Source organism: Equus quagga, chromosome 3, assembly GCF_021613505.1.
Source record: "Equus quagga isolate Etosha38 chromosome 3, UCLA_HA_Equagga_1.0, whole genome shotgun sequence".
Classification (NCBI taxonomy): domain Eukaryota; kingdom Metazoa; phylum Chordata; class Mammalia; order Perissodactyla; family Equidae; genus Equus; species Equus quagga.
This window is the reverse complement of record NC_060269.1, coordinates 149,745,062-149,759,673: the sequence shown is the minus strand read 5'-3', so window position 1 is coordinate 149,759,673 and position 14,612 is coordinate 149,745,062. Positions and strand designations below refer to the sequence as shown.

General features: G+C 51.8%; 1 protein-coding gene across 1 annotated transcript in view; it reads right to left on the bottom strand.

The window, feature by feature from the left end:
- EVC (EvC ciliary complex subunit 1) overlaps window positions 1-14,608 on the bottom strand; it is a gene marked incomplete at its 5' end in the record, with an annotated part of 77,123 nt that extends 62,515 nt beyond the window's left edge. The window contains 3 exons of the mRNA XM_046655785.1: window positions 2,076-2,159; window positions 8,085-8,210; window positions 14,522-14,608. Of these exons, the coding sequence (XP_046511741.1) occupies window positions 2,076-2,159; window positions 8,085-8,210; window positions 14,522-14,608 (297 nt within the window). The remainder of the gene's footprint in view (window positions 1-2,075; window positions 2,160-8,084; window positions 8,211-14,521) is intronic.
- Between the last annotated feature and the right edge of the window lie 4 nt (window positions 14,609-14,612).

Below are 14,612 nucleotides of genomic sequence, written 5' to 3'. Positions count from 1 at the left end.
CCCCGCACTCGGCTGCCAGCTCTGGCCTCCTCCACGGCAGCCTGCCTGCCCTGCCCCACCTCTCGTTGCTGTCTAGACCCCCGGCCTGCTCCATCCACTAACCTGCTGACCACATAGCTCTTCTCAACCCTCCTGCCCCAAGGCCTTCGAGGTGGCTCCTCACTGCCCTAGGACAGGCTCACAGCTCCTTATCAAGGAACTCAAGCCCCATGCACTGCCATGACCACACGAGGTCACAGCCTAGTGCCTGGCACAGCTGGAGGGCTCAGCAAAGGTCAGCCACCACCTCTGTCCAGCCTCATCTCCCCCTGCCCCGGGATGTGTGTGGCCAAGCAGCACTGAGCCGGCTGCCAGTGCCAAACCCGCCTGGTCCTCCACACTCCTGGGCCTTTCCGGACTCTGGTCTCGCTGCCTGAAACACCTCTGACTCACCATCTGCTGGCTGGAGCAGCCCTCCCTCCAGACACAGACCCTGGAGTCTTCCTTCCTCGGCACCCAGGCTCAGCCCACGCCGGGTTCCAGGGGCCCTTGGTCATTTCTGTCTTGCCTGTTACCACGCACTGTCCTGCAATCTCCGCCTACACTGGGAGGGCCTCCAGGGTGCAGATAATCTGCAATGCCCGCCACAGAGCTTGCCCAGCAGTGGCGGTAAATGATGAATAAATGCCCCTGGTCTGGGAGTTTTGCCCCTTCATCCACCCACCGGGCAGCTAAGTGGAGGAGGGGTTCCCCATGTGTGTTCTGGGGAACAGCTCCACGAACTATCACCAGTTACTGCGCACCATAAGGGTTCCACAGAAAAACTAATTTGGGAAAGTCTGTGTTAAATAGGGCGGAATCGTTTCTTTGGTGCAGGAATTCTCAGAGCCTTCAATATGCTCTGGCTGTCTTCAAAAGCAAGTAATAATTTAATAAGTCGAACATGTATTGTTACCCCATGGATCCCTCAAAACAACTGGGTGAGGCAGGAGGGCCTGTGACCCCCATTTCATGGATGAAGAAACTGAGGCCCTGGGAAACCAGGACAGGGCCAAGAGTACAGGGCAGAGACGGGAGTTAGGACCGAGTCTGTGTGACCCCCGGGGCCCAGACTCTCTGCTGCCAGGAGAGCAGGAGCGTGCTCCCTGACTGACTTGCCCAGGGAACTCTTTTCCTCACAGAGCATCTCACAGGCCGAGGGCTCTGGGAAGCACATGAATATGCCGCTCTCTGCAAAACTCTTGGCCACAGGTACGAACACCTGGCTTCCGGTGGGAGGCCTGCAGCCAGGTGAGCGGGTCTGACTCTGGCCCTGCCACTTCCTGCAGTGTGACCGGGGACAGGTCCTTAGCCTCTCCAGGCCTCAGTTTCCTCACGTGTACAGTGGTGATAACAATACAGTCACGTGCTGTATAACGACATTTCGGCCAGCGACGGACGGCACAGCCAATGGTGGTCCATAGATTAGCACTGCAGCCTCAGTGTGCAGTGGGCTGTGCCATCTAGGTCTGCGTAAGTGCACTCTGATGTTCACACAAGGACAAAATCACCTAATGCTACATCTCTCAGAGCCCATCCCTGGTCTGTAAGTGACGCACGACTGTGTGATTTATCTTACAGGAATACTGCAGGCTGCAACACCTAATGCACCAGAAATGCTTAGCCTAACGCCAGCCCCACGTAAGTGTTGAGAAAGTGTCAGCTGCTGGCATTGGTCCTGGGGCCTGAGAGTGAGGATCAGCGTTAGTAACTGTGCCGGTGTCAGTATTTGCATTAGTGTTAAAAGAGCAGGGCGGAAGCTGCCCCAAGGTGCCATCACCTGGTGTCTCTGGGACACCATGGGACACCACAGACCACAGGAATTCCTCACGCTGTTGCAGCTCGCACATACCCCATCCCCGGCACAGCTGTCACAACACGGATTAACCCTAAAGTTCTGCTCAGTTACAAAGCCTCGAAGTTACCCCTACTACAATGAGCTGCCATAAAACCCTCAGCTAGGACCAAACCCCCACACTGAATCCCGCTATTTCTGCCCTCATCTCTAGTCCATTACTGCACAATCGCATTTCTAAGACGGAGCTCAGGACCCTCACCCGGAACTTCTGATTGATGGGGTAGACGACTTTCGCCTTCAGTGCAAATGCCGTGATGTTGCTGTTGAAAGACGGCCCACATTCCTGGGAAGGAAAGAGAACAAATGGCACGTTCCATAAAATGAAGGATAAACCACCAAGAGTTTCTAAAATGCCACACCGCATTTCTGACAGTGGCCTCGGGAAGGGACCATAACAGACACATTTAGATCCAAGTAAGTGTTCACTTGCTAGAGGGATGGGTGGATGGATGGATGAATGGGTAGATGGTTGGTGAGTGGACAGACAGATGAATGAACAGATTGATGGACAGATGGACACATGGGTGGATGAATGCATAGACAGATGAATGGACAGATAGATGCATAAGTAGGAGGATAGGTGGATGGATGGATGGATGGATGGATGGATGGATGGATGGACGGACAGATGGCTGATGGATAGATGGATGGATAATGGATAGATGGATGGACGGATGGGGATGGATGGAGGTACAGATGGGTGGAGAGATGGATGGATAGATGTATCAGAAGAGAACAGCACATTCTTCACTAATTCCAAGTCTTTAGCTTTGGAAGAAATAAGGATTTAAATAACATAACAGTAATTAACAAGAGTTTTCCTAAAAATCATGAACACCTCTTAGTGGAAAAAGAAAACACAGAATAATTTTAGCATCCTCAGGGGTATAAACACTTACACGTGGCAACAGTCACACAGGACTTTGGGTCAGACCCTTAAACAAAAAGAAGTGGTTGGGCCAGTTTGTAACCTCTCTGAGCCTCAGTCTTCCCAGACAGTCACAGACGCACATCCGCCCCCAGGACGGCACAGATGAAGCACCCAGCAGAGCAGCTGGAACAGAAAGGAGCAAAGCAGTGGGCAGCTGTAAGCAGTGGTGTAAGGAGCTGCTGCAAACCCTGCTCAGGAGCCACCTCCTCCGGGAAGCCCGCCCTGACCGTAGCTGGACAGACTTATTCATCCCTGCTCTCCACCCCCACATCCTCCCTGTGTCTCTTTCCTGGTAGGGTCGCCCTTCGGCACGTGGTGAAGTCAGTGCTGAATAGATGCTTTGGAAACAACCAGCCGGTGGATGAAGGCCGGCCTGCAGACAAGTCAGGCGCTGGCACTCCGGACCGTGTGCAATCTCTGCTCAACAGTCAGGAACGGGCAGACAGGCAAAAACTGCATCCGCATCTATTTCAACGCTTTTCAGCCAAATCTTGAAGAACGAGCATAGGACATCTTGTCACGGGGAATACAGAAGGACTGAGCACTTCTTTATAATGTGGGCTGTTGAGACAGCACCTGACTAAGCTGGCAAGGTGGCCCACATAGGTCTCCAAGGAGGTTTCACCGTGATGCCCTTCTGAGCAGGGAGGGAGGGCGAGGGCCCGGGTTCTTATCATTTCTATCTATGGCTTATGATTTGAAAAAACAGATGACAAGACTGGGGGAAGACTCCCAACACATGCTACCTCCTGAAGTTTCCAAGGACCCTGCCACAGAGGTTGCTGTCTCAATGCCCTAGATGGGAAAGATGACACAGAGAGGTTAAGCTGTGTGCCTGAGGTCACACAGCTAATAAACGCCAGAACTGGGATTTGAATTCAGATTCCCTGGCTCCAGAGTCCCTCCTCTTTAGCTGACACCCTTCAGTCTCCTTCAACATGATACCAATAAGAACAAGAGTGTGAGCCACGAAATTAAAGGGAAGTAGGGGTTCAGGAGACAGCCCTGGGCATGGCTTCACTAAGCCCCGGGGACACAAGTCAGACCCTGAGGCGCTTTGTCACTCCCACACCCCAACCCACCACGTCCAATCAACCAAAATCTCATCAACTTCACCTCCTAAATGTCTCTCACATCCACAGCCCAGGCCCAAGCCGCCACCACAGTGACCCTGAAGGGTGTGCCAGCCTCCTAGCGGGCTCCCCACCTGTGTGCCAGGCACTTAATGCACATTGGCTCATTTAATTATCACATGACCATCAGTGTGGGGAGGCTGGTGCTACTATGATCACCCCATTTTATGGAGAAGCAGAGCGAGGCTCAGAGGTCCACACCTTCCAAGCCATTCTCCACAGGGTAACGAAGTGAGCTTCTAAACATGCAGCCCCTATCACTGCCTGGCTTAAACCCTTCCTGGCTGTCCTTTGATCCGAGGGAGCAGAGCACGGCCTGCCCCCAGCCCCCAGCATCCTGTCCCACTCTCTGCTGGAAGCTGTGTCGGTACAAGAGCAAGGAGTGGCAGTCAGACTAGGACGGCTGACTTCAGAACTGGTTATATAATTTGTGGGCCCAGTGCCGAATGAAGGTGGGGGTGGGGGGGGGTCTTGTTAAAAAATGGTTAAGAATTTCAAGACAGCAGAGTCCAGAAACCAGGGTTGGGGCTCGACTGCGCCCAGGGCCTGTGTGACTGCACTGGCCATGTGCCTGTGAAGCGGGCCTTGGCTGATGTCCGGATGGAGGCATACCTGCTCAAGGAGAGATGCTAAAGCAGAAAGGGCACTGTGCATCCTTAAACCTCTTACAGAGTGAGAAGAAAGAAGAGAGTGAAAGGCGTGAAGGCACAGCCGCCGCCTTCCAGGGGCTCACCTTCAAAAGAGGAGACACAAAACAAAATTGTGCTTAATGTGAAAAACGTAATTATAAGAAGGAAGGACGTAGGTGCTGTGGTCCGCCTGAGATGTTTGGCAGCAGAGTCTGGGCACGTGCATTAACAACACAATCCCAGCAACAGCTTTCCTCCAGCCACGGGGGAACCTCCGGACGCGGTGGCTTTTCCATCCCACCCGCCTGCAGACTGCACTCCCCACAGGGGCAGACCCGATGACGGTCACGGCGTTTGTCGGGGGAGGAGCGAGCTAGAAGCACTTGGCAAAGGGAATCAAGGAGTGAACAGGCTTCTGCTACCTGAACAGGATCCATCGTTTTTAGTTTTTTAGAGCTATTCTTCTTTTTTTTTTTTGAGGAAGATTAGCCCTGAGCTAACATCTGCTGCCAATCCTCCTCTTTTTGCTGAGGAAGACTGGTCCTGAGCTAACATTGGTGCCCATCTTCCTCTACTTTATATGTGTGATGCCTGCCACAGCACGGCTTGACAATCTGTGCATAGGTCCACACCCGGGATCCGAACCAGTGAACCCCGGGCTGCCGAAGTGGGAAGTGTGAACTTAACTGCTGCGCCACTGGGCCGGCCCCTACAGCTCTTCTTCTTAAGTTCATACGTCCTCCAAATTCTGATAATCTCCCCAACCGTAGCAATACAATTATTCAGAAAATTGGTTGTAGTGAAAATTTACAATATAAAACTTCTTCAGCTGAAGCAATGCAATGATTCAGAAAATTAGTTAAAGTGTAATTGTAGGAAAAGAAAAGCCATTTCACTCACCGACACAGAGGTGTTCTTTCAGCAAACACACAAATGCGTCCATAAAGGAGACACCGCCCCGCCCTCCTCCAAAGCAGAAGGATGGGACGGAGAGCTCCAAGGCTGCGGAACAGCACGCCTCAGAGCCTGCTGGAATCTTCCGTTTGTTTTTGGCTGACATGAGCTATTTATCAAAACAGAGTTCACGCAAGGAGTGGCACAAGAGACAAATGCCTTGGTTTTCTGTGCCTTCGAGGTTGTCGGAGTTACAGCTCACCCTGCCCTGTTGAAATCAGCCCTGCCCATTGCCTGACCAGCTCAGGCTGCAGATGGCAGGGCGTTGCGGCACGCCCATTCACCGGAACGGGCAGATCTTTAACTTAGCCCTTGGCAATTATTAGCTCGAAAATGGGCATTGGGTAGGCATAGCCAAATAGTTAACAGGTAAAACATTACTAGGTAGAAAAAACGAGTTGGCCTTCTGGGGAGGTCGAAGGGCTAGGCTCCGCTGCACACATCAGCTGAGCAGGAATGTTCACAGAGTTAACACATGGTGACCCCGGGGGCCCAGCATCGTTACTGTCACTGTAAAGCTGAGAGACCCGAAGTTCAGACATGTTATGCTTCTTGCCCAACATCACACAGCAAACAGGTGGCAGAGCTGAGACTGGGTTCTGGGATTCTGGACCTTTGTGACTGGCTCCTTTCAGCTGGCACAATATCTTCCAGGTTCATCCATGTTGCTGCGTGTGTCAGGGCTTCATTCCTTTTTACGGCTGAATAGTACTTCACTGTATGGATGGACCACATTTTGTCTAGTTGTCCGTCAGCTGATGGATGTTTGGGGTGTTTCCACCTTTTGGCTATTGTGAATAGTGCTGCTAGGAACATCTGTGCACAAGTTTTTGCACGGACATATGTTTTCATTTCTGTGAGCAGGGTTTTAATAACATGGAGGGAGGGGGACAGAGGGATAGAGAGAGACAGATGAGGAAAAGAGAGAGAAACAGACAGAGAGACTCCACACACCCCTAGGCACACCCACACTGTCACACAGATTCACACAGAGGCCCACAGAGACGCACGCGGAGAGACACAAAAACGAGAGACGGACATACAGGGAGACACACTGATACACACACACACGGAGACACAAGCACCTAGAAACAGAGAGGCGGGGAGCACAAGCTAGAGACACACAGCCACATCGGCAAATGCTGATTCACTGTAGCGAGCCCTGCTCCTGGATCAGCCGGGAGCTCTCTCCCCAGCTCCAGGCCCGGGTCAGCCTGGGAGGGCAGCGAACCCTTCTACAGGGTCCTGCCGGGGTGGGCGAGGGAAGCTGTCTCCAGAAGCCTCAGGAAGTGCCCACAGGGGGGACCCTCGAAAACTGACTTTTCAGCTTAACTAGAAGCTTCACCCCAGTGATTTCAAACTTTTGGGTGAAATTTGTTTTAAAACACTGGTGGGCGGAGGCGGCTGACCATGACCGTGAGTGTCGGGGCAGCAGGGTGTGGGGGAAGCGGCCCTCCCCAGGCAGGGGCCACACAGACCCAAAGCTCCTCTGGGACTCGGGGGAGGAACCATCTCCCTGAGCCTCCGGGAGACACATCTGGAAGAGGTGGGATGGGACACTCCTCGCTGGGGAAATGGGATCTGAGTAAGGTCCACCTCAAGGGGCTGCTGAGAGAATTGCACGAGATAACCCCGCTGTGGGTTCACATCACTTGAAAACCACCTGTGTGAAAACGTCTGGCCCTCAGCAGGGGCTAGAAAGAAACTTCTTTCAGTCTCTCCCCTTTTCCCAGGATCTCTCTCTCTTTCTGCTTACCTACCTAAATACCTATATTTACCTTTGGGCAATTGAGGCTGAATGACTGGAGTCTGCGGTACTTTCTGAGGACCAGGAATTGACTAGAAATATCCCACCTGTGGGAGAAACGCCCCTCCATCCAGGAGCTCAGGCTGGACGGAGTGGGGGCCAGGGAGGAAGAAGAGGGAGATTCCATCTTTTAACATCTCCATCAGGCCCAGAACTCCTGCTCCTAGCTATCTACTTAATATTTACTTAAAATAAAATGAAATGAAAACAAATAAACAAGCAAACCTATATGCAAACATTCACAGAAGCTTTATTCAGAGAAGCCAGACACTGGAAACAACCCATACGGTGGCAAGTTTGCAGGAGGGACTGAGCAAGTCAAAAGGATGGATCATTGCTACGTGCAACCACACGGATAAATCTCAAATGCATTACGCCGAGGGAATGCAGGCACAAGAAAGCATGGGATTCCACTGATAGAAAGTTCTAGAACAGCAAAACCAATCATGGAGATGGAAAGCACAACAGAGGCGACCTCTAGAAGGGGTGGGGGGTGGGATTACCTAGAAAGGGGCACTAGAGAGCTTTTGGGGTGACAGAACGTTCTTGAGTGGGGTCTCTGTTACAGGGGTGTATACACTTGTCAAAACTCACCAAACTGTAAACTCAAAATCTGTGCATTTTATTGTGCCTAAATCATACCTCAGAAAAAGAAGCCCACTGGGACACGGGATCTGTCTGACATTTGTGCTGCTAGGCGGGACAGACGACACCCAACGTCACCTCAGCAAACCCACCCAAACACACAGCTTACGTCCACAGCCTCCTCGTCCTTTGAGGTCTGTGCGTCTCTCTTCCTCCTCCTGGGCGGGGAGCCGGTTTCCAAGGGGGTCTGGACGTTAGACTCCAAGTTCCTGAGCAGACTTTGAGCGTCGTCTTTCTAAAGTTCAAAGAAGGGAGGGAACACACTGAGACGGCAGCCTAGTGCCCTGTGACTCTGGCCATCACCTCCCTGCCAGCAGTCCCGTGTGCAATCTCGGGGCCCCTGCCTGGCCCTGAGCGTGCAGTGCCCTGCCCCCCACTCCCACCTGGGGTCGGCCACACACCCTTCAAGACTGTGCAGGCGCCACCCTCCTGAGAAGCCCCAGAAGTAGTTGATTTGTAGCCCCGAAATCAATGCTCGTGGTGCTTTTGTGGTCACTCCTGGACGCGGGCAGAACGGTGAAACGCTCAAACTGCCTGACGTGCAGTTTCCCACCGGGATAGAACTGGGCGAGGCTCCGCCTTCCGTTTCAGCTCTCCTACTGCAAACAAGCAGCCTTTTCCCATTCTACTGAGCGCCTTTTCCGCCCCCACCCTGCATTTTTGTGCTTTTTTGTTTGTGATTTCACTGTTTGAAATGGCTGAGAGCTCTCTAGTGTCCCCAGGCACAAGAAGGCAGTGATGCGCCTCACGGAGAAAACACGTGCATCAGATAAGCTTCCTGCAGGCCTGAGTTATGGCGCCAACAAATTAACAATACATATTAACTACCGTGTCTTTAAGCAGAAACACACAGAACACAAGGTCAGGTGTCGATCAGTTAATGAACACGCCGTGACCAGAGCCCTGCAGAAACCCGGCCGAGCGTTCCCCCAGGAGCAGCGAGTCAGTGTTTGCTAATTGTGTGTTTGAGGTGACTTTACAGAACATAACGACTGACTGTATTTAAAATCCTGCGATGCCAGAGACCCCCCTCCAGTCCTCTTTGATCACCGGCTGCTCTTGGATCTAATCTTTGAACCGAAGAAAGATCGCAGTTTGTCACTCAGTCTGCAACTGTTACGGAGCATCTACAAATCTTCAGGCCTTATTCTTGTCACTGGGACCAGAGTAATGAACAAAATTAACAAAGCCCCCACCTTCGTAGAATTTACCTTCCAGTGACAGGAGAGAGACGTAAACAAACAAAGAAGCAAACGTGCAGTATGTCAGAGGTGATGAGTGTTATAGAGGAAACAACGGAGGATGGGGAATGGAGAGCGATGGAGTGGAAGGCCTCCTGGGCAAGGTGGCATTTGAGAAAAAACTTGAAGGACCTGAGAGAGCAAGCCATTCAGATATCTCAGGGACGAGCATTCCAGGGAGAGGGCACAGCAAGTGCAAAGGCCCTGAGGCAGGAGCATGCTCAGCATATCCAGGGAAGCCTACGTGGCAGGAGCAGCCTGGGGTGGGGTAGAGGGGGGCAGACGATAAAGCCAGAGATTTGGGGGTTGTCTCTTGAGCAGTCATAGTGACCAGTACAAGGGTTCCACAGGGAAGGACCCAGACAGATCATCCTATAGGAAGAACTCCAGGACAAAAACCTCATCAGGGAGCATCAGGTAATTTGCTCTGCAGTTACAAATGACCAGGAGGCCAAGGGTCAGCAGCCACTTGAGGACAGACTCTCATAGGAAAGAAAACCCCAAAACCAGTAAAAGGAGGAAACAGACTCTGAGCGGGGGCGGGGGGGGGGAGAAAACACAAACAAATAAATAAACAATTGTAACATCCTCAGAGAGATAGGAGGAGATATTGCACTCACAAAATAAGAACAGCATCGGATAAACATAGAACATTCTTTTTTTAAAGATTGGCACCTGAGCTAACAACTGTTGCCAATCTTCTTCCTTTTTTTTTTCCGCTTTTTCTTCCCAAATCCCCCAGTACATAGTTGTATATTTTTAGTTGTGAGTCCTTCTAGTTGTGCCATGTGGGACGCTGCCTGAGGAGTGGTGCCATGTCCGCACCCAGGATTCGAACCGGTGAAACCCTGGGCCGCCAAAGCAGAGCGTGTGATCTTAACCCCTCGGCCACGGGGCCAGCCCCAACATAGAACATTCCGAAGACAAAAAACAACTCTTGACAATTAAAACTGCGAACAACTCAATGCAAGTATAAAGTTGAGAAAAGTCTCCCAGAAAACAGTGTAAAAAGACAAAGATGGAGAACAGGAGAGAAGGAAGATCATTAGAAGCCCAATTCAACCACAAAATGACGGGTCTTCTTGAAAGAAGCAACAGAACCTATAAAAGGAAAAGAATCAAAAAGAAATCAAGACAATGAGTTTCTGGATTGAAAAGGCCTTCCAAATGCACAGCACGATGGAGGGCAGTCGACTACCACCAAGACCTATCCTGGTGCATTTCACACACGGGAGCAAAGAAAAGATCCTTAGGACTCTAGAGAGGAACAAAAGAAGAGGAGCTTCCGTGCGAAGTACCAAGGGTCACAATAGAATTCAATTTTTCAACAGCAACAATGGAAGCTGGAAGACAACAGAAAAAAATGCCTTCAAAATTCTGGGGGAAAATTATTTCCAACTTGGAATTCTGTAACCTAACTACTCTAACTAAATTAAGAATAAAGATAGAAGAACACGGATATTTTCAGACATAGAAGTTCTCAAAGAAAGTTCCATCCATCCTTTTCTCAGAAAGCTACTAGAGGATGTGCTCCACTCAAATGAGGAATTTAGCCAAGAAAGACAATGCAGGGGACTCCTGAAACGGGGGCCAACCCAGGAGAGAAGTGAGGAAGGCCCAGGTGCTGGGCCCGAGAGGTCCCACTGTGACAGCAAAAGACTAGAGCAGCTGCTTTTCCAACTTTAAGAATAAATCACTGGAGGGCTTGTTAAACACAGCTTGCTGGGTTCCACCCCCAGAGATTTTCATCAAAGAGTGGGGCTGGGGCCCAAGAATTGGCATTTCTATTATTTACTTGTTTGTTTTTTGAGAAAGATTAGCTATTGAGCTAAGGTCTGCTGTCAATTCTTCTCTTTTTTGCTGAGGAAGATTGGCCCTAGCTAACATCCATGCCCATCTTCCCCTACTTTATATGTGGGACGCCTGCCACAGATGGCTTGACGAGTAGTGTGTAGGTCCTCACCCAGGAATCCAAACTGGCGAACCCCAGGCCGCCGAAGCAGAACATACAAACTTAACCGCTGCGCCACCTGGCTGGCCCCAAGAATAGGCATTTCTAACAGCTCCCAGGGGAGGCTGATGCTGCGGGTCCACAGGCCACACTGAGAGCACAGTGCTCTAGAGAGCAATCAGCTCAGGTTGGAGTGAGACAGAAGCTTTCTGGGAGGGAGGTTTTTCTAGAAGATTAAATTGGTCAAATACCTAATGTATTCAAATGTCTTGAGAGGAAATGGACATAAATAGGGAGAGTATAGTGTTAGAGAAATGGTAAGTACACAGACTCTAAGCAAATGGAAAAAACTGGGTAACTACTAATTTCAGGGAAAATAAAACGTGCAAAAAAGGAAAGTCATCATAATCATAGCTGGCCCCTGACTTACAGTGAAAAATGTCTACAGAAGCATAATAAAGGAAAGAGTGAATATTGATTTAACCAAAATCACCCTGTAAACACACAGGAAGAGTGGTGCTGGTGGTGGCTGGGGTGGGCGTATATTTGAAGGAGGGGAGAGAAGAGACTAACTCACTCTCCCCGCCAGATGGGAAGTCAATGGCCGCTGCCTAAAGCTGAAAACACAGAAGCAGCCACGAAAGCAAGTTATTTACAAATGGGGAGAAAATTACCAAAACAACCGGCTGGAAGATTTGGGCAAGTGGCTTCTGAGAAGTGAGAAATGGGTGGGGTGTTGCTGCTTGTAAACCAGCACCTTAAATGGTATGCATGTATAACTTGGAAGCAAATAAAAAGTTTTATGATGAAATGAAACTTAAATGCAAACAGCAAAGGGAAGGTGGTACATGATAAAATGATGAGCTCCTCTTGGACCAGAGGACAGAGTGCCCAGGACGCATCGGGGAGGAAGTGCCTGGTCTAGCTTCCCTATGTGGTCTTCTCTCTGGGTCCAGAAGGATGAGCGGGACAAGGGGCAGAGAAAGGTCCCTGCTGGCAGAGAAGAGATGTACAGAAATGCAGAGGCATCTGGGGATCAAGGAGATTCTGGGGGGTGGAGAGCAGGATGCAGTGGGTGCACGGGCACCTGTGTGTTAGGCTGGCCACCCGGGGAAGGTAAGCCACTCTATGCACCATGCTGGAAACTAGACATCAGCTTTTGTAGGCATCCAGGAGTCACCGGAGGTTTTTAAGCAGAGTCACATTGTCAGATGTGCATTTTAGAAAGAAGAGACAAGAGGGAGGAGACGGAGGAAACGAGTCCACTCAGAAAGGAGGTTGTTGCCAAGGTTTACTCCAAACGGACAGGCAGTCCCGTCAGCCCTTGAGGGCTACAGCCCTGGTCTGAGCCACCACCACCCTCAACTGACAGTGCAGCGTTACTGACCGGCTGTGCAAGCCCAGGCAGCTCGGTTAAGCCCTGCGAGTCTCAGCTCAGTCCGCTGCAGTATGGGCTACTGCTCTGGTCTGAATGTCCCTGTCCCCCTCACCCGCAATTCATACGTTGAAATCCTAACCTCCAAGGCGATGGTATCTGGAGGTGGGGCTATTAGATCATGAGGGTGGAGCCCTCATGAATGGGGTCAGTGCTCTTACAAAACAGGTCCCAGAAAGACCCCTCAACCCTTCCACTCTCTGAGGACAGAGTGAGAAGTCCGCAGTCTGCAATCTGGAAGAGGGCCCTCCCCAGAACCCAGCCATGTTGGCACCCTGATCTTGGACTTCCAGCTTCCAGAATTGTAAGGAATAAATGCTTGCTGTTTATAACCCACTCAGTTTATGGTCTTTCTGTTACAGCAGCCCGAACAGACTATGACAGATACTAACTGCCACCTCACCAGGTAGCAGATGATTAAAACTCTGACTTAGGGGTTTAGACAGCAGGGGATGGAAATCCAGCCCCACCGTTTACTCATCCTGCGACCTGAGACAAAGAACAACCAGGCAGAGCCTCGATTTCCCCTCCTGGAAAGTAGGGGTAAGGACAATTCTCCACACAGAGGCCTGGAGTGAGGACAGAGAACCAAACGCTGGCGAACGCTTGGCACGGGGCCCAGCACCCAGCCAAGGCTCTGCCAGACTACTTCCCTCTTCACATGAAACGCCAGTGTCCCTCGGTGCCTCCCCATCACCAGCGGGATGTCACAACCTCAAACTTACCTACAAGCATCTTGCACTATTTTAGTTTCAGCCTTTCTCACCCTTTTGCAGCACAACACTCCCCAGAAGTCGCCTGCAGTGTGAAAAAGCCCGTGCTCACACCTGCTGGACTTTCCACATGGGCCAGGAATGGGGGGACAAGACCACGTCACCTAATCTCAGATCCTACCAGACTTTATCCCTCAAGGAGGTCAAAGCTGCAAGATGTAAAACAGCGACCACACCACCACCGATCAAACGCCTGCTGCATATCCCCACACAACATCCCACCCCATAACACCTGCCACAGGACACATCCACTAACCCCCATCGGGGACCACCTCCATCCACGTACAACACAGTGGCCGTGGGGTTAGACACACGGCTGTCATTTCGGCAAATTACTTAACCTCTCTGTGCCCCAGTTTCCCCTTCTGCAAAATGGGGACATTAAAGGCACAAAGTCACAAAGCTGTTTTGGGGATTTGACAAGATAATTCAGGTTACTGCGGGCACACAGTCAGCATTCACTAAAGGCTGGCATTATCATTTCCCCATCACAGAACTCATGCGGCTGTGTTACAATCCAATGTTTACCTGTAATCTGTCCCTCTCCTTCTGGAGGCTGCGAACCCCCAGGGGCAAGTGCAGGGTCTATCCTGCTCATTGATGTGGAGTCAGAGCCCCTTGGCCCATGGCTGGCAGCAGAAGGTGCTCAGCAAACAGTGTAGGGATGAATGAATGAACGCATACCAGGGGGCAGCTGGGACTCCAGAGAGCCGAGCTAGGTGACCCACACAGCGAGGAAGCAGGAATGGACGCCCAGGGGCCAGAATCCCGCTCCTCCTGTCCACCACGCTGAGCAGGGACCCTCTGCCAGCCTCAGGTCCAAACCCTCGGTGCTACAGATTAGGAAATTGAGGCCCAGAGGGCTTTAGCGGCTGCCCAGGGTCACACCGAGGAGTCGGATGGAGCGGGCACTTCTGGGCACTCCAGGCCAGTGCCCTTCTGTCACTCTGCCGCCTCCCTCTGAAATCTCTGACTCCAGCCCCGTCCCGGAGCAGAGGGGGCGCCCCGGGCAGGACCGCTTGCGCGCAAAGCCCGTGACCACGCTCAAGTGGCCGCCGAGCGCAGGCGCGAAGCCCGCACCCGGGGCCGAGGAGGACCGCGCCGTGCGCCCCACGCCCCGCCCGGCTGCGCGCCCGGCCGACCCACCTGGTGCCACGAGCGCGCGCGGGCGGCGCGGCGGCCGAGCCAGAGGCCGAGACCGAGGCCGAGCGCGGCGCCCAGCAGCACGGCGGGGGCC